Genomic DNA, 27332 nt, shown 5'->3' on the forward strand with positions numbered 1-27332 from the left:
GTAGTCTCTTAGGATGGTTTGTATTTCTGCGGTATCTGTTGTAGCTTCTCCTTTTTCATTTCTAATTTTAATGATTTGAGTCCTCTCCCTCTTTTTCTTGATGAGTCTGACTAATGGTTTATCAATTTCAGAATAGACTTTAAAACAAAGACTGTAACAAGAGACAAAGAAGGTCATTACATAATGATTAAGGAACCAGTTCATCAAGAGGACGTAATACCTGTAAATATGCACCAAACATAGGAGCACCTAAATACATAAAGCAGACATAAAGGGAGATATTGACAGTAATGCAGTAATAGTAGGGGGCTGTAACACCTCATTTAATGAATAGATATGTCATCCATACAGAAAATCAATGACACAACATTGGCCTTAAATGATACATTAGACCAGATGGACTTAATAAATATATAAAGAATATTTCACCCCAAAACAGCAGAATGCAGATTCTTTGTAAGTCCATATGGAACATTCTCCAGAGTAGATCACATGTTAGGTCACAAAACAAGTCTCAATAACTTTAAGAAATTTGAAGTTGTATCAAGCATCATTTTAATACCACAGTGGTATGAAACTAGAAATCAAGCACAAGAAGAAAAGTGGAAAAAAACACAAACGTGGTGGCTAAAGAACATGCTTTTTGACAACCAGTAGATCATTGAAGAAATGAAAGAGGAAATTTAGAAAATACTTTGAGAGAAATGAAACTGTAAACACAACATTCCAAAATCTGTGGGACACAGGAAAAGCAGTTCTAAAAGGAAAATTCATCGTGATACAGGCCTACCTCATGAGACAAGGAAAATCTCAAATAAACAGTGTAACCTTGCACCTATAGTACTAGAAAAAGAAGAACAAATATAGCCCAAAATTAGTAGAAAGAAGGGAATGATAAAGATCAGAGCAGAAATAAATGAAATAGAGACTAAAAGGACAATAGAAAAGATTAATGATACTAAGAGAAGGTTCTGTGAGAAGATAACCAATTTGATAAACCTTTAGCCAGGTTTATCAAGAAAAGAAGAAAGGGCCCAAATAAATAAAATGAGAAACAAAAGAGGTTACAACAGACACCACAGAAATACAAAGGATCATAAGAGACTGCTATGAACAACTTTATGCCAACAGTTTGGAAAACCTAGGAGAAATGGATACATTCCTAGAAGATTTCAATTTTCTAAGGGTGAATCAGGAAGAAATAGGAATTCTGAACAGACTAATCACTAGTAATGAAACTGTAATCAAAAAACTTCAAAAAAAAAAAAAAAGAAGTCCAGGACCACAGCTTCACAAGTGAATTCTATCAAACATTTAAAGAAGAGTTAATACCTGTCCTTCTCAAACTGTTCCCAAAAAATTGAAGAGAAAGTCTTCCTACACTTCCAAACTCATTCTGCAAGGCCAGCATTACACTGATACAAAACCAGATGGAGATGCAACAAACAGAAAATTATAGGCCAATATCCCTGATGAACATACATGCAAAAGTCCTCAACAAAATATTATTAATCCGAATTCAATAATACAATAAAAGGATCATACACTATGATTAAGTGGAACTTATTCCAGGGATAGAAGGATGGGTCAATTTCTGCAAATCAATTAGTATTATACACCACATTTAAAAATGATAAAAGATCATATGGTCATCTCAATAGATGCAGGAAAATCATTTGACAACATTCAACATTCATTTATGATAAGAACTCTCAAGAAAGCAGGTGTAGAGGGAACATACCTCAAGATAATAAAGGCCATATTTGACAAACCCACAGCTAGCGTAATACTCAACTGTGAAAAGCTGAAAGCTTTTCTTCTAAGATCAGGAACAAGGCAAGGATGCCCATTCTCACTACTTTTATTCAGCATGATACTAGAAGTCCTAGGCATTGCAGGCAGACAAGGAAAAGAGATGAAAGCCATCCAATTGGAAAGGAAGAAGTAACTGTCACTATTTGCAGATGGTATGTTACTATATGTAGAAAACTAAAGCCTCCACCAAAAAACACTATTAAAACTAATTAATTCAGGGGTTCCCTGGTGGCGTAGTGGTTGAGAGTCTGCCTGCCAATGCAGGAGACACGGGTTCGTGCCCTGGTCCGGGAAGATCCCACATGCCGTGGAGCGGCTGGGCCCGTGAGCCATGACTGCTGAGCCTGCACGTCCGGAGCCTGTGCTCCGCAATGGGAGAGGCCACAACAGTGAGAGGCCCGCGTACCGCAAAAAAAAAAAAAAACACAAAAAACTAATTAATTCAGTAAAGTTGAAGGCTACAAAATCAATATACAGAAATCTGTTGCTTTTTTATATACTAATGATGAACTATCAGAAAGATAAATTAAGACTTCAGTCCCATTTACAAGTGCATCAAAAAGTATAAAATACCTAGGAGTAAGTTTAACCAAAAAGGTGAAACACGTATACTTTGAAAACTATTAAGATGTTTATGAAAGAAGATGAAGATGACACAAATAAATGGAAAGATGTACCATACTCATGGATTAGAAGAATAAATATTGTTAGAATGGCCATACTACCTAAAGCAATCTACACATTCAGTGCAGTCCCTATCAAAATTCCAATGACATTTTTCACAGAACTGGAACAGATAAATCTAAAGTTTGTATAGAACCACACACACACAAAACCAAACCCCAAATAGTTAAAGCAATCTTAAGAAAGAAAAATAAAGCTGGAGGTGTCATATTCCCTGATTTCAAACTATACTATAAGTCTATAGTAATCAAAACTATATGGGGCTTCCCTGGTGGTGCAGTGGTTGATAGTCCGCCTGCCGATGCAGGGGACACGGGTTCGTGCCCCGGTCTGGGAGGATCCCACATGCCGTGGAGCAGCTGGGCCCGTGCGCGTCCAGAGCCTGTGCTCCACAACGGGAGAGGCTACAATAGTGAGAGGCCCGTGTACCGCAAAACATAAACAAAAACAAAAACTATATGGTACTGGCAAAAAAACAGACACATAGATCAATGCACCAGAATAGAGAGTCCAGAAATAAACCCACGCTTATATGGTCAATTAATTTATGACAAGGGAGCCAAGAATATACAATGGGGAAAAGACAGTCTCTTCAGTAAATGGTGTTGGGAGAACTATACATCTATAGACAAAAGAATGAAACTGGATCACTTTCTTATACCCTGTACAAAAATAAACTCAAAATGGATTAAAGACTTAAATGTGAGACCTGAAAGCATAAAACTCCTAGAAGAAAACATAGGCAATATGTTCTTTGACATCATTCTTAGCAATAGTCTTTTGGATCTGTGTCCTCAGGCAAGGAAAACAACAGCAAAGATAAACAAGTGGGACTATATCAAACTAAAATGTCTTTGAAGAGCAAAGGAAACTATCAACAAAATGAAAAGGTAGACTACTGAATGGGAGAACATATTTGCAAATGATTTATTTGATAAGAAGTTAATATCAAAAATATACAAAGAACTTAAACAGCTCAACATCAAAAAACAACTTGAGTAAAAAATTGGCAGAGGACCTGAATAGACGTTTTTCCAGAGAAGACATACAGATGGCCAACAGACATGAGAAAAGATGCTCAGCATCACTAATCATCAGGGAAATGCAAATTAAAACCACACTGAGCTACCACCTCACACCTGTCAGACTGGCTATTATCAAAAAGGTAACAAATAACAAGTGTTGGTGAGGATGTGGAGAAAAGGGAACCCTCAAGCACTGTTGGTGGGAATGTAAATTGGTGCAGCCACTACGGAGAGCAGCATGGAGATTCCTCAAAAATTAAAAATAGAACTACCATATGACCTAGCAATTATACTTCTGGGCATTCCCCCCCCCAAAAAAAATCAAAAAGATATATGCACCCTTCTATTCATTGCAGCATTATTCACAGTAGCCAAGATATAGAAGCAACCTAAGTGCCCAGTGATAGATGAATGGATAAACAAGATGTGGTATATGTATACAGTGGAATATTAGTCAAGAAAAAGAATGAAATTTTTACCATTTGCAACAACATGGATGGACCTAGAGAGTACTACTCTAAGTGAAAGACAAAGACAAATTCCATATGACCTCACTTACATGTGGAATCTAAAAGATGAAACAAACAACAAAACAGAGACAGACTCATAGATACAGAGAACAACTGTAGTTGCCATGGGTTTGGGGTTGAGGAGTTGGGCAAAATAGGCTAAGGGAATTAAGAGGTACAGACTTCCAGTTATAAAATAATTAAGTAATGGGGATGAAATGTGCAGCATAGGGAATATAGTCTATAATATTGTAATAACTTTGTATAGTGATATATGGCTACTAGACTTATCATGGAGATCAATATGTAATGTATATGTGTAGAATCACTATGCTGTAAGCCTGAAACTAACATAATATTGTATGTCAACTATACTTCAGTTTAAAAACATAAAGAAAAAAGTAAACCTATGTTCTTCTAGAACAAAAAATTTCACAATTTGCATGGAAACACTAAAGACCCTGAATAGCCAAAGCAATCTTGAGAAAGAAAAACAGAGCTGGAGGAATCAGGCTCCCGGACTTCAGACTATACTACAAAGCTACAGTAATACAGACAGTATGGTACTGGCACAAAAACAGAAATATAGCTCAATGGAATAGGAGAGAAAGCCCAGAGATAAACCCACTCACGTGTGGTCACCTTATCTTTGATAAAGGAAGCAAGAATATACAATAGAGAAAAGACAGCCTCTACAATAAGTGGTGCTGGGAAAACTGGACAGCTACATGTAAAAGAATGAAATTAGAACATTCCCTAACACCATACACAAAAATAAACTCAAAATGGATTAAAGACCTAAATGTAAGGCCAGACACTATAAAACTCTTAGAGTAAAACATAGGCATAACACTCTGTGACATAAATCACAGCAAGATCCTTTTTGACCCACCTTCTAGAGAAAGGGAAATAAAACCAAAAATAAACAAATGAAACCTAATGAAACTTAAAAGCTTTTGCACAGCAAAGGAAACCATAAACAAGATGAAAAGGCTACTCTCAGAATGGGAGAAAATATTTACAAACGAAGCAACTGACAAAGGATTAATCTCCAAAATATACAAGCAGCTCATGCAGCTCAATAACAAAAAAACAAACAACCCAATCCAAAAATGGGCAGAAGACCTAAATAGACATTTCTCCAAAGAAGATATACAGACTGCCCACAAACACATGAAAGGATGCTGAACATCACTAATCATTAGAGAAATGCAAATCCAAACCACGAGGTATCATGTCACACTGGTCAGAATGGCCATCATCAAAAAGTCTACAAACAATAAATGCTGGAGAGGGTGTGGAGAAAAGGGAACCCTCTTGCACTGTTGGTGGGAATGTAAATTGATACAGCCACTATGAAGAACAGTATGGAGGTTCCTTAAACTAAAAATAGAACTACTGTATGACCCAGCAATCCCACTACTGGGCATATGCCCTGAAAAAACCATAATTCAAAAAGAGTCATGTACCACAATGTTCATTGCAGCACTATTTACAGTAGCCAGGACATGGAAGCATCCCCAGTGTCCATCGACAGATGAATGGATAAAGAAGATGTGGCACATATACACAATGCAATATTACTTAGCCATAAAAAGAAACAAAATTGAGTTATTTGTAGTGAGGTGGTTGGACCTAGAGTCTGTCACACAGACTGAAGTAAGTCAGAAAGAGAAATGCTAACACATATATATGGAATCTAAAAAAAAGAAAAAAAAGTTTCTGAAGAACATAGGGGCAGATCAGGATTAAAGACACAGACATAGAGAATGGACTTGACATGGGGAGGGGGAATGGTAAGCTGTGACACAGTGAGAGAGTGGCATTGACATCTATACACTACCAAATGTAAAATAGATAGCTAGTGGGAAGCAGCCGCATAGCACAGGGAGATCAGCTAGGTGCTTTGAGACCACTTAGAGGGTGGGATAGGGAGGGTGGGAGGGAGATGCAAGAGGGAGGGTATATGTGGATATAGCAGATTCACTTTATTATACAGCAGAAACTAACACACCATTGTAAAGCAATTATACTCCAATTAGGATGTTAAAAAAAAAAAAGCTATGTTCTTGATGCCACAAAACTAGTTGTTTAGTTTTTAAGTATCAAATCTTGGCCAGCTGGTTAAACTGTAGCTTAGTTAAACTATAACTTCAATACCAGTTTACTTTAAGGTCACAGATCTGAACTGAATAATGTTAAATAGCTGTTAACAGTGTTAAAAAGACAATGCTAGTGTTTTGCAGTTATGTATTGTTTTTCATCTGGAGCATCCAGTTGAACAGTAGTTTTCTAGCTATGTTCTGTCAAGCCCCAGGGCTGCTGTGCAGTTTAAAGTAGGGTTGGGGAGGTTCAGCATGTTGGGCTCTTTCTTATCATCCTCATCCAATGTCTTCAGTTATATATTCTGTACAGAATTTTATGTAAGATTTCCCCTTGTTGGGGGCGGGTAGTTTATATTGTATTTTAAAAGTTTGGAGACAGTTGCATCCTGGCAGTTATTCTTGTGCATTTAAACCTATTTGATGTTCTTTTTTCACACTGTTGCAGGAATCTGGTAAAATTTTTTGAATCTTTGTGCTGGAATCTTGGATCTGTAATTTATATAAACACTATTTATCTGCCTCTTTGCCTTTCTCCTCCCACCCTTTTTCTGGCTTATGGGCATTGTTGAGCGTCTACTTTATGTGCCCACAATATAGGATTTTGGCCCTGTACTATTCACAATAAAATCCTTAAATCCACAGCAGATAGATTTCCCAGAGACATTTCCACTTAAATTTCTAAAAATAAAATTGTGTGCTTTACCTTTTTTTTTGTGGTACGCAGGCCTCTCACTGTTGTGGCCTCTCCCGTTGCGGAGCACAGGCTCCGGACGCGCAGGCTCAGCGGCCATGGCTCACGGGCCCAGCCGCTCCGCGGCATGTGGGATCCTCCCGGACCGGGGCACGAACCTGTGTCCCCTGCATTGGCAGGCGGACTCTTAACCGCTGCGCCACCAGGGAAGCCCTGCTTTACCTTTTAAAAATATTTAGAATAAGGGAAGTTTTACTTACACAAATGATTTATGCTTATCTTCAGTGTGAAGATGAAGTACTTTTCAGGATGCTGGATTAAAATTTCTGAAAACTAGAAAGTTGGGAGCTAAAAAACAGTATAGCTGGGATACATAGCCTAAAAAATCATCCAGGTTCTAGGAACTGTGTACTGCAGGTCCATGAGACAGTTGCTAAAGTGGTCTTATTGGTATGTAACTCAGTAGATAAAGCATAGAAGGAAACTTTGAGATTCACTGTATTTAGTTGAGTCTTTTAGCTCAGGGAGTGTCCAAAAGTTGATGACAGAACAAATCCTTCCTCCCCTCCACACACCTTTTTCCTGAAGGAACAAAATTCTACAATTCTCTTCTCCCCACTTCTTTCCTCCCACAGGTAAACATTTTTGTGGTCAATTTGAATCATTGGAATGTGTGTGATTTTCATGAAAAGAATGTTAAAACACAATAATTAACTACATGAAACATGTTTGGGGGTGGGGAGAGAGGAAAATTTGACCTGGAAATTTAAGTGGTTTAGTGACTTTTAAAAAATTTTAATTTCTGCACTTCTGTAAGAAATAAAATAAGGCACTATAGTTCCTTTTTCCTATGTTTTAAATAAGAGATAAATCCAGTTTTCCTATATGATGAGTCATGGATATAGTTAAACTTCTGTACAAGTAGGTAGAATAATGCAGCTGTCTTTTCAGTAGGTAGGCAGCGTCTCTTCTCCATCCATCCATAAACATATCCATCATTATAATATCATACAGATTATTTTCACTGCCATAAATTTCCTCTGTGCTCTGCCTATTCATCACTCCCCTGCCTACCCTCCCCATAATCACTGACCTTTTTATTTTCTCTATTGTTTTCCCTTTTCCAGAATGTTGTATAGTTGGAATCATACAGTATGTAGCCTTTTCAGACTGGTTTCTTTCACTTAGTAATATGAGTTTAAGACTCCTTCATGTGTTTTCATGGCTTGATAGCTTATTCCTTTTTAGCATTGAATAATATTCCATTGTCTGGATATAGCACAGTTTACTTATCCCCACACGTACTTGGTTGCTTCCAAGTTTTGGCAATTATGAATAAAACTGCTTTAAACATCCATATTCAGGTTTTTGTGTGGACATACATTTTCAAACTTCTTTGGGTAAATGCCAAGAAACACAATTGCTGGATTATATGGTAAGAATATGTTTTGTAAGAAAACATCAGACTGTCTTCCAAAATGGCTGTAATATTTTGCATTCTCACCAGCAATGAATGAGAGTTCCTGTTGCTCCTTATCCTCGCCAGAATTTACTATTATCAGTGTTCCAGATTTTGGCCATTCTAATAGATATGTAATTGTTGTTTTAATTTGCGTTTCCTTGATGATATATGATATAGATCATCTTTTCATATATAATATTTGTTTGCCATCTGTATTCAAGTCTTTGGCCTATTTTTTAATGGAGTTGTTTGTTTTCTTGTTGAATTTTAAGAGTTCTTTTTATATGTTGTATAACAGTCCTTTTATCAGGTGTGTCTTTTGCAAATATTTTCTCCCAGACCTGGCTTGTCTTCTCAATCTCTTGACATTGTCTTTCATAGAGTAAAAGTTTTCAATTTTAATGAATTTCAGCTTATCAGTTATTTCTTTCAGGGATTGTGTCTTTGGTGTTGTGTCTACAAAGATATTGATCTTGGAGAGATAGTGGTGAGTGGTCCTGAAGAGAGATCTTAGTTTCCTGGCCAGGAATTGAACCTGGGTAGTCTGGATGAAAACCAGGAATCCTAGCTGCTAGACCACCAGGGACTAGAGGATAGAAGCATTGTGGCCCTGGCTGTAACCCCCATTGAAGGCAAGAATGTTTCAAGGAGGCAAAAACTGTAAAAACAGGTACAAAGTTTATTATTAGAGAAACAGCATATCATGTAGGAGAGCACACAGAGAAGCAGTTTATTTAAGACAGAAGCAAGGCAGAAATACATACCAGGAGAGGAGTGTGGTCATCCTGAATGAGGAGTGCAGTAAGTCAGAAGCTAGGCATAAATACACACCCAGAGAGAAAGAGTATGTGCGTCCTGTCTAATGAGGAGGAGTGCAGTAAAGAGTTGATTTAAATCCTTTATGTAGGACAGTTCTTCCAGGTCTTTGTTTACCTTTGGCCAGTTATCTTGTTTCTTTTTTCACACCTGACTGGTCCTAGGACCCTCCCCAAGATGTGTGCGCAACTTTTTGCAAAGATGGATCCCACTGCAGAGGCCTGTGGGAATATGTCCACACTTATGGGGTGGCGCCCCCTCTCTTTTGGACCCCCAAGGAGCCTTCCTGCACATATGCAGACAGGGAAGTTTTCCTTGACCTCAGGACTGGTCATCTTTTTACTTCAGCAGAGCTCAGCTTCTGCCACTAGCTTTCTCCTTGGAGTGGCTGGGTGAGAACAAAGCTTCAATTTTACTTCACTTGCAGACACCAGCTGTCCAGCCCAGGGGTCCATCTATCTCCTACCTCAGTAGGTCCCCTATCTCCTACTGTCCCCAAAGTCATCTATGTTGTCTCCTATGTTATCTTCTAAGAGTTTTATAGTTTTCATTTTATATTTATGTCTATGATCCATTTTAGTTAATTTTTGTGGAGAGTGTAAGGCCTTTGTCTGGATTCATTTTTTTGCATGTGGATGTCCAGTTATTCCAGCACCATTTGTTGAAGAGACTATCTTTGCTCCATTGTATCACCTTTGCTCTTTTATCAAAGATCAGTTGACTATATTTATAAAGGTCTATTTCTGGGCTCTGTATTCTGTTACATTAATCTGTTTGTCTGTTCTTTTGCCAGTACTACACTGTCTTGATTACTGTAGCTTTATAGTAAATCTTGAAGTTAGGTAACATCAGTCATCCAACTTTGTTCTTCTCTTTTGATATTGTATTGGCTATTCTTAGTCTTTGCCTCTGCATATAAACTGTAGTTTGTTGATATCCATAAAATAACTTGCTGATGTTTTGATTGGGATTGTGTTGAATTCATAGATAATATTGGGAAGAACTGACATCTTGACAGGATTGATTCTTTCCATGAACATGGAATATCTCATTTATTTAGTTTTTTAATTTCATTCATCAGAGTTTTATAGTTTTTCTCATATAGATCTTGTACATATTTTGTTAGATTTATACTTAAGTGATTTATTTAGGTGTTACTATAAGTAGTATTGTGAGGTTTTTTTTTTTTTTTTTTTTTTGGCAGTATGCGGGCCTCTCACTGTTGTGACCTCTCTGTTGCGGAGCACAGGCTCCGGACGCGCAGGCTCAGTGGCCATGGCTCATGGGCCCAGCCGCTCTGCGGCATGCGGGATCTTCCCAGACTGGGGCACGAACCCGCGTCCCCTGCATCGGCAGGGGGACTCTCAACCACTGCGCCACCAGGGAAGCCCATAGTATTGTGTTTTTAATTTAAATTCCACATGTTTATTGTTGACATATAGGAAAGTGATTGACTTTTATATATTAACCTTATATCCTGCAACCTTGCTATAATTGCTTACTAACTCCAGGAGATTTTTTTTTTTTTGGTTGATTCTTTCAGATTTTCTACATAGATGATCATGTTATCTGTGGACAAAGACAGTTTTATGACTTCTTTCCTGATCTGTATACCTTTTATTTCCTTTTCTTGCCTTATTGCATTAACAAGGATATCCAGTGTGACATTGAAAAGGAGTGGTGTGAGGAGACATCCTTGCCTTGTACCTGATCTTAGTGGGAAAGTATCAAGTTTCCCCTCTTTAAGTATAATGTTGGCTGTAAGGTTTCTGTAGATTGTCTTTACCAAATTGAGAAAGTTCGCCTCTATTCCTAGTTTTTATTATGGAAATTGTTTTTATCATGAATGGATTATATATATATATATATTTTTTTTTTTTGGATTATATATTTTTAATGAGCTAATGCTATATGTATTTATGGAAGTAAAACTCAGTTTCATTTTAGTTTTCCTTATTCATTGATTATTCTTTTACCTTTTCACTTTTACCAGTTGTTAATTTATGTGTTTCTAGGCTCAGCTTGCCAATCGGAAACAAAAATTAGAGTCTGTGGAACTGTCCAGCCAGTCGGAAATTCAGCACCTGAGCAGTAAGCTGGAGCGGGCCAATGACACCATCTGTGCCAATGAGTTGGAAATAGAGCGCCTCACCATGAGGGTCAATGACTTGGTTGGAACCAATATGACTATTATGCAAGACCAGCAGCAAAAAGAAGAAAAATTGAGGGAATCTGAAAAACTGTTAGAGGTATGTTTTTTAAATTGTAATATACTGTAACAGAGGAAATGTGTGTATGTGTGTTTTAAGAGAGACTAATGAACCTGGAACTAGGTTCCAAAATCTATGGTTTCTTCCCTACTCTGTAGCCAATATATAGATATTAATAACAGGATCAGATATTAATAACAGGCCTTATTAATATGGTGCCTGTTATATAACTTACAGTTTGATTCCCTGGCTACGTTTTCTCATGAAATAGAAAAATTTAATAACATCTGACTTTTTTTCTGAGTATTTTTGCAGGTTCTGCAAGAAGAAAAGAGAGAATTGAAGGCAGCTCTTCAGACTCAAGAAAATTTCATGTGTGAGACAAGAATACAAAAGGAGAAGCTACAAGCAAAATTAAAGGCAACTGACACTCAACACACAGTAGAGACCATAAGGTATATTTAATCTTAAATATTATTAATCTTAGCCACAGGGTGGTTTAGTATGAAGCACCATTTTTAATATTGCATATTCATAATTTTGTGTTTGATCATATTATGGGTTTTCTTATTCAGTTTTAATTTCTGAGTTAAATTTTTATATCTTTAGAAAAAATTGTATGATTAGTTTTTTCTGCCTACAGTTTGGGTCCCCTAACCAAGAGACTCTGATGTTTAGAAAGTTAGGAACCCTTTTGTCAATCCCTAACCAAGAGACTCTGATGTTTAGAAAGTTAGGAACCCTTTTGTCAATCCATACCCTTGCCAAAACTGCAAACGTGAAAGGAATTATAGTCTACGTCTCCTGGGAGGCCTCCCTTCCTTGGTAGAACAGGTCATGTTTAGTAGCTGCTTATCATCAATAAGCCAGCTATTGAGATAGCCCTTTAAAAAATTCCTAAAGTTAATTTTATTTCTGTGTATGAACTGTTGCTCTGAAGTTTGTAATTTAAGTCTGGTGCACATTTCTGTTTTTGTCTATAACTTTTCAGTTTCTTTGACTCAAGGTATCAAGTGTCAACAAGGTGATTTTTGCCATTTTGTCTTTTTCCCTTGAAAAACAGGCCAAATCCCAGTTGAGAAAGGAGTAAACTGTTGCTGACTTTTTTAGAAGCATCATCTCTGCCTCTTTACTCGCCCAGTTTTTTGTTTTGTTTTGTTTTTTTGTAAATCAGGAAACAAACTGAAGAGTTCTGAAGAGTTTCATTACCAAAAAGAGTTGGGAAATATGAACTGGCTGTGTGTTGCTTTTGTTTGCAAAGATACAAGGCGTTTAACAGTCCTCCTGTATCTTCCCATAGGTCACTGGAGGAGTCTCAGGCAGAAAGGAGGTATGCCTCTCAAGGGCAGGGAGACTTAGAGAATGTGCTCTTCCGACTGGATTTTACCCACACTAGTGAAGAACTTCTGCAGGCAGAAGTGACTCGTCTGGAAGGCAGGTAGGTAATTACATACATTTCAGAAACACTCAAATTGTTAGAAACTATTTTCAATCATCGTGTTGATAAAGTAAGCTAATATAACAAGTGAAAAAAATTTTTTTTCTCTATCATTCACAAATGACCTAACTTCTTATTTCATTGAGATTAAAGGAGAACTGTAAATCTCAGTTAAAGGAGAACTTCCTAATATTCTTACCACCAAACCTACCAGTCAGCCTGCAATCTATCTGTGTCCTTAATCTGTTAGAGTGAATGAATCAATGGATGATGTCTGTGCTCCTAAGACTCCACTTACATACTGATTCTACAGCTTCTCCTTTTCTCTTTTACATCATCAAGTTTTTAATCTCTGCTAAATCATTTCCACTAGTATAAAATATGTTTTAATATTCCTCATCTTGGGAAAAAAATGAAAATCCTCCTTTAATTCTATACCCCTGTCAAGTTACTTCTGTATTTGTCTGCTGTCCTTTAAAACCAAATTCTTCAAAAGAGGTGTCTCTATTGACTGACTGTACGTCTTCACATTTCTCCTGTGCAGAAGGCCTTCAGTTAGGCAGCCTTTCCCCTCTACCAGCCACATCAGTGGAGCTGCTCTTGGGAAGATCTCCCTGGACACATGGTGCTCCTTCCTTCTGTGCTGAAATGCTGTTGATATTTCCTAGTGTGTTGATTGAATCCTGACTTATGCTATACCATGCCCAGTTCACTTGTATCACCATACTGTGAACTTTTTTTATCATCCCGCTGAACTTGCTGATTGGGAAGAGTTTGATATTTTGTTTAAACGTAAATCATGGTCATTTGTACAGTAGTATTTTCTGCTGTGTAGAAGATAAAAATAAAATAAATAAACTGTTAGCCTTTAGGCAAACAGATAACCAAAAAATTGCTGTTTTACCCTTTTAAGTATAGTAATAAGTTTTTTGTCCTATCTTTAAGTAATATATCTTTTATTTCTGTTTTTGCAAACCACTAAATATTTTCTTTACATATTAAATATACATGCATACACACACAGAGTTTTTGCTTTATTTCTTTTTTTCTTTTTTTTTTTTTTAAACATCTTTATTGGGGTATAATTGCTTTACAATGGTGTGTTAGTTTCTGCTTTATAACAAAGTGAATCAGCTATACATATACATATGTTCCCATATGTCTTCCCTCTTGCGTCTCCCTCCCACTCTCCCCATCCCACCCCTCCAGGCTGTCACAAAGCACCGAGCTAATATCCCTGTGCCTTGCGGCTGCTTCCCCCCAGCTATCTACCTTACTACGTTTGTTAGTGTGTATATGTCCATGACTCTCTCTCGCCCTGTCAAAACTCACCCTTCCCCCTCCCCATATCCTCAAGTCCGTTCTCCAGTAGGTCTGCGTCTTTATTCCTGTCTTACCCCTAGGTTCTTCATGACATTTTTTTTCCCTTAAATTCCATATATATGTGTTAGCATACGGTATTTGTCTTTTTCTTTCTGACTTACTTCACTCTGTATGACAGACTCTAGGTCTATCCATCTCATTACAAATAGCTCAATTTCATTTCTTTTTAAGGCTGAGTAATATTCCATTGTGTATATGTGCCACATCTTCTTTATCCATTCATCCGATGATGGGCGCTTAGGTTGTTTCCATCTCCAGGCTATTGTAAATAGAGCTGCAATGAACATTTTGGTACATGACTCTCTTTGAATTTTGGTTTTCTCAGGGCATATGCCCAGTAGTGGGATTGCTGGGTCATATGGTAATTCTATTTGTAGTTTTTTAAGGAACCTCCATACTGTTCTCCATAGTGGCTGAACCAATTCACATTCCCACCAGCAGTGCAAGAGTGTCCCCTTTTCTCCACACCCTCTCCAGCATTTATTGTTTCTAGATTTTTTGATGATGGCCATTCTGACTGGTGTGAGATGATATCTCATTGTAGTTCTGATTTGCATTTCTCTAATGATTAATGATGTTGAGCATTCTTTTATGTGTTTGTTGGCATTCTGTATATCTTCTTTGGAGAAATGTCTATTTAGGTCTTCTGCCCATTTTTGGATGGGGTTGTTTGTTTTTTTGTTATTGAGCTGCATGAGCTGCTTGTAAATTTTGGAGATTAATCCTTTGTCAGTTGCTTCATTTGCAAATGTTTTCTCCCATTCTGAGGGTTGTCTTTTGGTCTTGATTATGGTTTCCTTTGCTGTGCAAAAGCTTTGAAGTTTCATTAGGTCCCATTTGTTTATTTTTGTTTTTATTTCCATTACTCTAGGAGGTGGGTCAGAAAGGATCTTGCTGTGATTTATGTCATAGAGTGTTCTGCCTATGTTTTCCTCTAAGAGTTTGATAGTTTCTGGCCTTACATTTAGGTCTTTAATCCATTTTGAGCTTATTTTTGTGTATGGTGTTAGGGAGTGATCTAATCTCATACTTTTACATGTACCTGTCCAGTTTTCCCAGCACCATTTATTGAAGAGGCTGTCCTTTCTCCACTGTACATTCCTGCCTCCTTTATCAAAGATAAGGTGTCCATATGTGCGTGGGTTTATCTCTGGGCTTTCTATCCTGTTCCACTGATCTATCTTTCTGTTTTTGTGCCAGTACCATACTGTCTTGATTACTGTTGCTTTGAAGTATAGTCTGAAGTCAGGGAGCCTGATTCCTCCAGCTCCTTTTTTCGTTCTAAAGATTGCTTTGGCTATTCGGGGTCTTTTGTGTTTCCATACAAATTGCAAAATTTTTTGTTCTAGTTCTGTGAAAAATGCCAGTGGTAGTTTGATAGGGATTGCATTGAATCTGTAGATTGCTTTGGGTAGTAGAGTCATTTTCACAATGTTGGTTCTTCCCATCCAAGAACATGGTATATCTCTCCATCTATTTGTATCATCTTTAATTTCTTTCATCTTTAATTTTCTGCATACAGGTCTTTCGTCTCCTTAGGTAGGTTTATTCCTAGATCTTTTTTTCTTTTTGTTGCAATGGTAAATGGGAGTGTTTTCTTGATTTCACTTTCAGATTTTTCATCATTAGTATATAGGAATGCCAGAGATTTCTGTGCATTAATTTTGTATCCTGCTACTTTACCAAATTCATTGATTAGCTCTAGTAGTTTTCTGGTAGCATCTTTAGGATTCTCTATGTATAGTATCATGTCATCTGCAAACAGTGACAGCTTTACTTCTTCTTTTCCGATTTGGATTCCTTTTATTTCCTTTTCTTCTCTGATTGCTGTGGCTAAAACTTCCAAAACTATGTTGAATAAGAGTGGTGAGAGTGGGCAACCTTGTCTTGTTCCTGATCTTAGTGGAAATGCTTTCAGTTTTTCACCATTGAGGATGATGTTGGCTGTGGGCTTGTCATATATGGCCTTTATTACGTTGAGGAAAGTTCCCTCTATGCCTACTTTCTGGAGGGTTTTTATCATAAATGGGTGTTGAATTTTGTCAAAAGCCTTCTCTGCATCTATTGAGATGATCATATAGTTTTTCTCCTTCAATTTGTTAATATGGTTTATCACATTGATAGATTTGCGTATATTGAAGAATCCTTGCATTCCTGGAATAAACCCCACTTGATCATGATGTATGATCCTTTTAATGTGCTGTTGGATTCTGTTTGCTAGTATTTTTTTTTTTTTTTTTTAAATTTTCAAGTACTTGGGCCTCTCACTGTTGTGGCCTCTCCCGTTGCCGGAGCACAGGCTCCGGACGCGCAGGCTCGGCGGCCATGGCTCACGGGCCCAGCCGCTCCGCGGCATGTGGGATCTTCCCGGACCGGGGCACGAACCTATGTCCGCTGCATCTGCAAGCGGACTCTCAACCACTGCGCCACCAGGGAAGCCCAGTTTGCTAGTATTTTGTTGAGGATTTTTGCATCTATGTTCATCAGTGATATTGGCCTGTAGTTTTCTTTGTTTGTGACATCCTTGTCTGGTTTTGGTATCAAGGTGATGGTGGCCTCGTAGAAGGAATTTGGGAGTGTTCCTCCCTCTGCTATATTTTGGAAGAGCTCGAGAAGGATAGGTGTTAGCTCTTCTCTAAACGTTTGATAGAATTCACCTGTGAAGCCATCTGGTCCTGGGCTTTTGTTTGTTGGAAGATTTTTAATCACAGTTTCAATTTCAGTGCCTGTGATTGGTCTATTCATATTTTGTATTTCTTCCTGATTCAGTCTTGGCAGGTTGTGCATTTCTAAGAATTTGTCCATTTCTTCCAGATTGTCCATTTTATTGGCATAGAGTTGCTTGTAGTAATCTCTCATGATTTTTTTTATTTCTGCAGTGTTAGTTGTTACTTCTCCTTTTTCATTTCTAATTCTATTGATTTGAGTCTTCTCCCTTTTTTTCTTGATGAGTCTGGCTAGTGGTTTATCTATTTTGTTTATCTTCTCAAAGAACCAGCTTTTAGTTTTATTGATCTTTTTTATCGTTTCCTTCATTTCTTTTTCATTTATTTCTGTTCTGATTTTTATGATTTCTTTCCTTCTGCTAGCTTTGGGGTTTTTTTGTTCTTCTTTCTCTTATTGCTTGAGGTGCAAGGTTAGGTTGTTTATTCGAGATGTTTCCTGCTTCTTAAGGTGGGCTTGTATTGCTATAAACTTCCCCCTTAGAACTGCTTTTGCTGCATCCCATAGGTTTTGGGTCGTTGTGTCTCCATTGTCATTTGTTTCTAGGTATTTTTTTATTTCCTCTTTGATTTCTTCAGTGATCACTTCATTATTAAGTAGTGTATTGTTTAGCCTCCATGTGTTTGTATTTTTTACAGATCTTTTCCTATAATTGATATCTAGTCTCATGGCGTTGTGGTCAGAAAAGATACTTGATACAATTTCAGTTTTCTTAAATTCACCAAGGCTTGATTTGTGACCCAAGATATGATCTATCCTGGAGAATGTTCCATGAGCACTTGAGAAAAATGTGTATTCTGTTGTTTTGGGATGGAGTGTCCTATAAATAACAATTAAGTCCATCTTGTTTAATGTATCATTTAAAGCTTGTGTTTCCTTATTTATTTTCATTTTGGATGATCTGTCCATGGGTGAAAGTGGGGTGTTAAAGTCCCCTACTATGAATGTGTTACTGTCGATCTCCCCTTTTATGGCTGTTAGTATTTGCCTTATGTATTGAGGTGCTCCTATGTTGGGTGCATAAATATTTACAATTGTTATATCTTCTTCTTGGATCGATCCCTTGATCATTATGTAGTGTCCTTCTTTGTCCCTTTTAATAGTCCTTATTTTAAAGTCTATTTTGTCTGATATGAGAATTGCTACTCCAGCTTTCTTTTGGTTTCCATTTGCATGGAATATCTTTTTCCATCCCCTTACTTTCAGTCTGTATGTGTCTCTAGGTCTGAAGTGGGTCTCTTGTAGACAGCATATATAAGGGTCTTGTTTTTGTATCCATTCAGCCAATCTGTGTCTTTTGGTGGGAGCATTTAGTCCATTTACATTTAAGGTAATTATCGATATGTATGTTCCTATTCCCATTTTCTATATTGTTTTGAGTTCGTTATTATAGGTCGTTTCCTTCTCTTGTGTTTCTTGTCTAGAGAAGTTCCTTTAGCATTTGTTGTAAAGCTGGTTTGGTGGTGCTGAACTCTCTCAGCTTTTGCTTGTCTGTAAAGGTTTTAATTTCTCCATCAAATCTGAATGAGATCCTTGCTGGGTAGAGTAGTCTTGGTTGCAGGTTTTTCTCCTTCATCACTTTCAGTATGTCCTGCCACTCCCTTCTGGCTTGTAGGGTTTCTGCTGAGAGATCAGCTGTTAACCTTATGGGGATTCCCTTGTGTGTTATTTGTTGTTTTTCCCTTGCTGCTTTTAATATGCTTTCTTTGTATTTAATTTTTGACAGTTTGATTAATATGTGTCTTGGCGTATTTCTCCTTGTATTTATCCTGTATGGGACTCTCTGTGCTTCCTGGACTTGATTAACTATTTCCTTTCCCATATTAGGGAAGTTTTAAACTATAATCTCTTCAAATATTTTCTCAGTCCCTTTCTTTTTTTCTTCTTCTTCTGGAACCCCTATAATTCGAATGTTGGTGCGTTTAATGTTGTCCCAGAGGTCTCTGAGACTGTCCTCAGTTCTTTTCATTCTTTTTTCTTTATTCTGCTCTGCAGTAGTTATTTCCACTACTTTATCTTCCAGGTCACTTATCCGTTCTTCTGCCTCAGTTATTCTGCTATTGATCCCATCTAGAGTACTTTTAATTTCATTTATTGCGTTGTTTATCGTTGCTTGTTTCATCTTTAGTTCTTGTAGGTCCTTGTTAACTGTTTCTTGCATTTTGCCCATTCTACTTCCAAGATTTAGGATCATCCTTACTATCATTATTCTGAATTCTTTTTCAGGTAGACTGCCTATTTCCTCTTCATTTGTTAGGTCTGGTGGGTTTTTATCTTGCTCCTTCATCTGCTGTGTGTTTTTCTGTCTTCTCATTTTGCTTATCTTACTGTGTTTGGGGTCTCCTTTTTGCAGGCTGCACGTTCCTAGTTCCTGTTGTTTTTGATGTCTGTCTCCAGTGGCTAAGGTTGTTTCAGTGGGTTGTGTAGGCTTCCTGGTGGAGGGGACTAGTGCCTGTGTTGTGCTGGATGAGGCTGGATCTTGTCTCTCTAGTGGGCAGGTTCACGTCTGGTGGTGTGTTTTGGGGTGTCTGTGGCCTTATTATGATTTTAGGCAGCCTCTCTGCTAATGGGTGGGGTTGTGTTCCTGTTTTGCTAGTTGTTTGGCATAGGTTGTCCAGCACTGTGGCTTGCTGGTCGTTGAGTGAAGCTGGGTGCTGGTGTTAAGATGGAGGTCTCTGGGAGATTTCCACCGTTTAATATTATGTGGAGCTGGGAGGTCTCTTGTTGACCAGTGTCCTGAAGTTGGCTCTCCTACCTCAGAGGCAGAGCCCTGACTCCTGGGCTGGAGCACCAAGAGCCTTTCATCCACACGGCTCAGAATAAAAGGGAGAAAAAGTAGCGAGAATTAGTAGAAGTATGAGGAAAGAAAGAAGGAAAGGAGGAAAGGAAGGAAGGAAGAAAGAAGCAAAGAAGGAAAGAAAGGAGGGAGGGAGGGAGGAAGGAAGGAAGGAAGGAGGGAAAGAAGGAAAAAAGACAGAAAGAAAGAAGATACAGTAAAAATAAAAGTATAATATAGTTATTGAATTAAAAAATATTTAGAAAAAAAAAAAGGTACGGATAGAACCTTAGGACAAATGTTGGAAGCAAAGCTATACAGAGAAAATCTTACACAGAAGCATACACATACACGTTCACAAAAAGAGGTAAAGGGGGAAAAATCATAAATCTTGCTCTCAGAGACCACCTCCTCAATTTGGGGTGATTCGTTGTCTAAAGGAGGGAAGGAAGGAAAGAAAGAAAGAAAGAATGAAGGTAAAGTATAATAAAGTTATTACGATTAAAATTACTTATTAAGAAAAAAATTTTTTAAGAAAACCATGGACGGATAGAGCCCTAGGACAAATGGTGGAAGCAAGAGTATACAGACAAGATCTCACACAGAAGCATACACGTACACATTCACAAAAAGAGGAAAAGGGAAAAAAATCATAGATCTCGCTCCTAAATTCCACCTCTTCAATTTGGGATCATTCCTTGTCTATTCAGGTATTCCACAGATGCAGGGTATATCAAGTTGATTGTGGAGCTTTAATCCGCTGCTTCTGAGGCTGCTGGGAGAGATTTCCCTTTCTCTTCTTTGTTCTCACAGCTCACAGGAGCTCAGCTTTGGATTTGGCCCTGCCTCTGCATGTAGGTCGCTGGAGGGCGTCTGTTTTTTGCTCAGACAGGACGGGGTTAAAGAAGCCGCTGATTCGGGGGCTCCGGCTCACTCAGGCCGGGGGTTGGGGGATGGGGGAAGGAGGGGCACTGCGTGCGGGGCGGGCCTGCGGCGGCAGAGGCGGCGTGACGTTGCGGCAGAGGCCGGCGTGACGTTGCACCAGCCTGAGGCCCGCCGTGCGTACTCCCAGGGAAGTTGTCCCTGGATCCCGGGAACCTGGCAGTGGCGGGCTGCACAGGCTCCGCGGAAGAGGGGTGTGGAGAGTGACCTGTGCTCGCACACAGGCCCCTTGGTGGCGGCAGCAGCAGCCCCAGCGTCTCCCGCCCGTCTCTGGGGTCTGCGGTTTTAGCTGCGGCTCGCGCCCGTCTCTGGGGTTCGCGCTTTTAGCCGCGGCTCGCGCCCGTCTCTGGAGTTCCTTTAAGCAGCGCTCTTAAACCCCTCTCCTCGCGCACCAGGAAACAAAGAGGGAAGAAAAAGTCTCTTGCCTCTTCGGCAGGTGCAGGCTTTTCCCCGTACTCCCTCCCGGCTAGTCGTGGTGCACTAACCCCTTCAGGCTATGTTCAAGCCGCCAACCCCAGTCCTCTCCCTGCGCTCCGTCCAAAACCAAAACCCGAGCCTCAGCTCGCAGCCCCGCCCGCCCCGATGGGTGAGCAGACAAGCCTCTCGGGTTGGTGAGTGCCGGTCGGCACCGATCGTCTGTGCAGGAATCTCCCCGCTTTGCCCTCCGCACCCGTCGCTGTGCACTACTCCGCGGTCCCGAAACTCCCCCCTCTGCCTCCCGCAGTCTCCGCCCGCGGAGGGGCTTCCTAGTGTGTGGAAACTTTTACTCCTTCACAGCTCCCTCCCACTGGTGCAGGTGCCGTCCTTATTCTTTTGTCTCTGTTTTTTCTTTTTTTCTTTTGCCCTACCCAGGTACGTGGGGAGTTTCTTGCCTTTTGGGAGGTGTGAGGTCTTCTGCCAGCGTTCAGTAGGTGTTCTGTAGGAGTTGTTCCACGTGTAGATGTATTTCTGGTGTATCCGTGGGGAGGAAGGCGATCTCCGCGTCTTACTCTTCCGCCATCTTCAAGGTCCCCCCTGCTTTATTTCTTTCTCACCTTGGAATACTTAAGATATTCTTAGTTGTCATTACTGAGGTATATTTGCATACTTTAGATTGAATAAAAGCTTAGTATTCTTATTGACATTAGAACTAATATTTACATTTTTTATCCTGATTTTCCATTGATAGACTTTTTAGTGATCTTTTACATGTTTTGCTGTGCTCTCAGCAGGCTCTGAAGGCTTGCCTCTTGTTTCTGACACACTGCCTCTTGCGTTGTGACCTGGTACACTTTAGTCTCTTTAGGCCTCGATTTTCCCATCTGTAGATAGGACAAGATTATCTGATTTTCTTCTCGCTCTACCTCAATGTTTGACACACTGTAGTCACATTCTAAGTACCAAATAAATAAGCATTCTAGGATTTTTAGAAATAGGTAAAGTTGGAATAAATGGATAGAAATACCAGTGTTCAGTAGTAAAACAAAGACTTTCAAAATTATTTTTCTGTATCAAAAGACAAGTAGAAAAATGAACCCTTTTAGACAGCTTATTTGTGTTGTTCAGTTTGAACAGAATATTCCCTGAAACAGGAACTGTAGGAATTTAAGTGATTGTTTTTGTGTTGTTGTATTGTAGAGATGGTATTTTTGAACGATAGCTTATTTGGTAAGTTGGCTGTGTGGGTGAAACAACCTAGATAGTTATTAAGCCTGTATTGAACAGTCTGGAACCAAATGATGCAGGGCATAAGGGTATGGTGGGCAAGGTTAGAGGGAGATAAGAAGTAAAAGACATTATTTTAATCATAGAATTTGTAGTTCGAGAAACATAATATGCACATTAAAGGACCTAAGAGCAATTTAAAGTGAAAATTCTAGAAAATGTCTACATTCAAGCTCTAACAATTGAAAATAGACTGTTTTTAAGGTAATTAAGGAATGAGTGTCAGTGTGGCTCTATCCAGGTAAATGTTGATCTGACTCTTGAAAGGGTGTTGACTATCCATTGCCTGGTAGGAGGGGAAGGCGCTGTGTGGTCAAGGGGATGGTGTGTGAAGAGACAAGAAGTCAGGCTTAGCAAATGGCACATGGCAGACAGTAAAGCCCAGCAATTTAGCAGCAAAAAGACTTTATAAGTATGAGCTGTGAGATAAGAGAGGTATGGTGCCCCTGAGGTTCTTGTATCTGATGAGTGATTTTTTCTTAAGTAAGGGTAACAAGTTGGAAACTCTTTGAAGAAGATTCTTTTGGCAGCTGTGTGTAGGATGGGATTGTAATTAAGTTGGTGAAGACTGAGATTATGATGCAGCTCCTGTACAACTAGAGAGAAAAAAGCTACCTAAGTTGCTATAATCTTTAGAATTTTATAACCAGGAATATTCTAAGCAGAGAGAAAGAATATAGGTAAACACAGAACTCAAAAATATCTCCAGAAGTGTGAATTGGATTTAGCTGCCTCCAGTGATAAGGAAATCGGAAATTAGTTTTATTTTGGGGTGGGAGGTGATGTTTAAGGGTATTTCTTGGACATCAAGAAGGTAGGTTAGATAACTCAATTTGTGGGTTCCAGGGTTTTGTTTTATTTTAAATATGTGACCTTTATTTTGTCATACAGCTTGGAATCTGTGAGTACAACATGTAAACAGCTGAGCCAAGAGCTAATGGAAAAATATGAAGAACTGAAGAAGATGGAAGTGCATAACAATGAGTACAGGGCCGAGATTAAGAAGGTAAAGGTCCGCATGCCTGGGATCGCAAAGCCCTTTGTGTTTATGGACTGAGCTGTGGGTTGAGAGGTTACAGGAATTATTTTTAATGAGAGAAAAGTGTAACCCAGAGGCCATTTGATGCTCACAAGTAGAGAGTACCTGGAAGGTGCTTAGGAGAGTGTCTTTCTGTGTCATCCCCAGGGATGCCATGTAAGTAGTTTCAAGAGAGTTGAAGCCTGCCCCTTTGAACTCTACAACGTTATTTTAAATGTGCCTTGAGGAAAAGTTTTCTAGAAGCTACGCACCTTCTTGCTTGCACAAGCACATGAACATGTTATATGAGCTGGCATTTAATATTTTCTTACTGACCAAAGGTGGTGATGGATGTGTATTCTCTCCTGTGCTGTGGGTAGTTATATCCTCATTGGCATTTGAGGTGTGCAGAGTTTGTCTCTATGTTAGTGGGCCCTGGCTGTCCTGTTTGTTGACTCATATTTTTTATCACTTCTTTGAGATTACTTCTAGCCCCTTTCTTCCTCTTGCCTTTCTGTTGTCTTCTGTGGACCAGGAAACTATATAAGCAAAATTTTTAGATTTGCAACTAGAAAAAGAATGAAGGTGACAGGCGCTGTCCTCTAAACAATGTGGCTTTGACTTTGATACTGGTTCTCAGCATTTGAGTAGGGCATCTCTCCCTGTTTTGAAATCTAATAGGTAATTGTGGGTATAACCACCTGACCTTCAGTACAGATATGCAGCTTGGTAAATTGCTAATTTTCTGCAGATTTAATCAGGGAAAAATTCATGTCTTGAGGTAAGGTAAAAATTACTTTATTATTATATTTTTCTATCTAACATGTTTTCTCTTAATTTTTAATGCCTTCTATTTCTTTGTAGTTGAAAGAACAGATTTTGCAGGCTGAACAGAGTTACAGTTCTGTACTAGAGGGAATGAAAATGGAGATCTCCCAGCTAACTCGAGAGTTACATCAGCGAGATATCACTATTGCTTCCACCAAAAGTTCTTCCTCTGACATGGAGAGGCAACTCAAAGCAGAGATACAAAAGGCAGAAGAAAAAGCAGTAGAGCACAAGGTGAAACTCGAACAAAAATTCTCTTTATTTGAAGTTTGTTTTGTTTTTGTTTTTAAAATTTATTTATTTATTTTTGGCTGCATTGGGTCTTTGTTGCTGTGTGCAGGCTTTCTCTAGTTGTGGTGAGCGGGGGCTACTCTTCATTGCTGTACACGGGCTTCTCATTGCAGTGGCTTCTCTTGTTGCGGAGCACAGGCTCTAGGCGTGCAGGCTTCAGTAGTTGTGGCACGCGGGCTCAGTAGTTGTGGCTTGTGGGCTCTAGAGCTCAGGCTCGGTAGTTGTGGCGCACGGGCTTAGTTGCTCTGAGGCATGTGGGATCTTCCCGGACCAGGGCTTGAACCCATGTCCCCTGCATTGGCAGGTGGATTCCCAACAACTGTGCCACCAGGGAAGCCCCTGAAGTTTGTTTTTGAAGATTCAATTTATTAAAGGTATAATTTCCATAGTAGTTAATTTAGTAAATTTTTATTAGCCCTCTCCTTCAGGCTAAGGGTAGACTGGTTAACAAGCAGTCTAGTGGAGATTGGTGGGAGGTGAGAGTAGATGAGACAAGTGAAGAGACCCTCTCTGTGGTGTGTAGGGTGTGTATTAAGGCTGTGCCACGTTCGCTGTGACAGACCAGAGTTCAGACAGGGCGAGTGGTCAGGGATGAGACTGGAAAGCAGTGACCTGCTCCTGAAGGGCCTGCCCACCCTGTGCAGGAGTAAAAGGTCTCTGTGGTTATCGTGTGGAGAATAAGTGAGGAGGCAAAGAGACCACTCGGATGCTGTCACAGCAGCGGGACTGTGGCCCGAGCGCTGCGCCAGGGAGGCAGAGGGAAATGGATGCATTCTGGAGAAAATCGACTGGACTTTGTATTTGATTGGACCAGAAGAATGAGTTAGACAGAGTTAGGAAAAGATGTCACTCAGGATTCTGGCTTGGGCAACTGAAAAGGAAGTGATGCTCTTTAGTGAAATACAGAAAAGATAGGGAGCAGGTTTGAGGAGGATAATGAGTTTGTATAAAGGGTACATAAAATAGGCAAGCTGGGACACTGGTTTGAGATAAAGGCTGGACTTCCATGGAAATATCTAGTAGTCAATTCCACAGAAGGCCTGGAGTTCAAGATTAAAATCAAGGTAAGACATTTAGCTGTGGAAATCTTTGCATGAAGTTGGCATTTGAAACCCTGAGAGACTTTGATATTATAGCGAGAAGGCATAGAGTATGAAGAGGAGAGACTTGCACCAAACTTAGGAATCTACTCATTTAGGGTAAAAAGGTGTTGGAATGGAGCTAAAAAGAAAAGTAGCAATAAGGAAGGAAATCAGGTAGTTTTCACAAAGGAAGTAGGAAGGCAGGGAAGGAAGGAATCTTTTCAAGTAGGAATGGCTAAGCAGAAAAGCTAAGGAGAATGAGGACTGAAAATAAGTTTTACTACCTTGTGAAAGGAGTGCAGTCCACGTGATGCTGGAGGTGGAGGCCAGTAAGAGGAGTGCTGGGGGTTACCAGTGCCTGATTCATCTTCTTAGAATAGTATTCTAATTGCATGCATATGAATTCATGTTGAAACACCTTTTCAACAACCTTTCAGAAAGTATTTGTATATATGAATGAAGAATGTGACCTCGCCTAATGAAAATTACATGTGGAAAAATTTTATAAGATGCGTTTGATTTATTTGTTACATTTATTTGTTTTTTGCTTTTCCCTTCTCAGGAGATTTTGGCTCAGTTGGAGTCACTCAAGTTAGAAAATCATCGTCTTTCTGAAATGGTGATGAAATTGGAATTGGGTTTACATGAGGTACATAAATAGAAACTTAAGTTTTTCTACTATCCAAGCCTTTAAAGAAATCACTTTGTAAATACTGATATTGTAAAGAGAAAGTTAAGATCAAACTATGAAACAATCCTTCTGCAAAAACTTTCTCAAATGAAAAGAAGTCAAGACAGTGACGGGAGTGAGCAAAATATGACTCTCCACTCCAGCAATTGGAAGATTTAAAAAAATATTATGTATGTGATAAAATACATAATGTGTTCTTAATAGGGAGAATGTATGTAAAGGGCTTAGCATAGTGTCTGGCATTTAGTAAATACACAATAAATGTTTGATGCTGTTATTATTATTACTGAAATTATTGTGTTCACAATATCTTTTCATTATAAAGTATATGATCTTTTAAATAGTTTGGTTTTAGTTATATTTCTACAAGATATAGTTCATTTCATCAAATATTCTAGAATCTTTTATGTTCAGAGTATTTTAGTAGACAGTGTAATGGACACAAAGATGAATTAAGATAAGATTCTTGCCTTTACAAGATTGAGGGTAATCTAGTAGGGAGGATAAGAAATGTAAACAAACTGCTGTGAAACCAGAGAACATGATCAGCTAACAGTGAGTTATAAACTGTATGGATGCTCTTTGAACTATTTTGTTATAAAATCTATATAATTTTCAAAATGACCCATCTGTTCTGACCCATCTTTTCTTGATGTACATCAAATGCCCAGAGATTGTAGAAATTCTTTTTTTCTGTATTTCCAGAGAGTGTGTGCCTCCAAAGATTCATGGTCACACAATGCCCCTATTTGCTCCTAAGTAGTTTTAGTTTCACACTCATGGATTATGGAGGCTGGGGTGGCAGAACATGCAAAAAACTACATGAATACGTTATTTCAGCTAAAAGAAAATACGGGGGACCATTTTTATAATATTTTGAGAGGGTGAGACTCTCTTAGCATCACAAAACCGTAAAGAATTTTACAACATAAGGAATTTTACAGCATAAAAATATAAAATTTCTGGATGACAAAAGACCCCATTAAAAAAGACTAATAGACTAGAGGAAAACAATCTATTAACAGATAAAAGGTTAATATAAAATATTAATATATAAGGATTTCCTGTAAAGATAATAAAAAGATTGGAATCCAGTAGAAAAATGGGTAAAGGACATAAATAGATAATTCATAGAAGT

General features: G+C 38.8%; 1 protein-coding gene across 6 annotated transcripts in view; it reads left to right on the forward strand.

Moving 5' to 3' along the window:
* The window catches only part of CEP63 (centrosomal protein 63), an 87163-nt gene that overhangs the window by 53581 nt on the left and 6250 nt on the right, over positions 1-27332 (forward strand). For all 6 annotated transcript variants that reach the window (XM_032630829.1, XM_032630828.1, XM_032630826.1 and 3 more), the window contains 6 exons: positions 11123-11356; positions 11633-11772; positions 12618-12755; positions 23176-23290; positions 24167-24364; positions 26066-26152. In XM_032630829.1, the coding sequence (XP_032486720.1) occupies positions 11123-11356; positions 11633-11772; positions 12618-12755; positions 23176-23290; positions 24167-24364; positions 26066-26152 (912 nt within the window). The remainder of the gene's footprint in view (positions 1-11122; positions 11357-11632; positions 11773-12617; positions 12756-23175; positions 23291-24166; positions 24365-26065; positions 26153-27332) is intronic.

Source organism: Phocoena sinus, chromosome 4, assembly GCF_008692025.1.
Source record: "Phocoena sinus isolate mPhoSin1 chromosome 4, mPhoSin1.pri, whole genome shotgun sequence".
NCBI lineage: Eukaryota > Metazoa > Chordata > Mammalia > Artiodactyla > Phocoenidae > Phocoena > Phocoena sinus.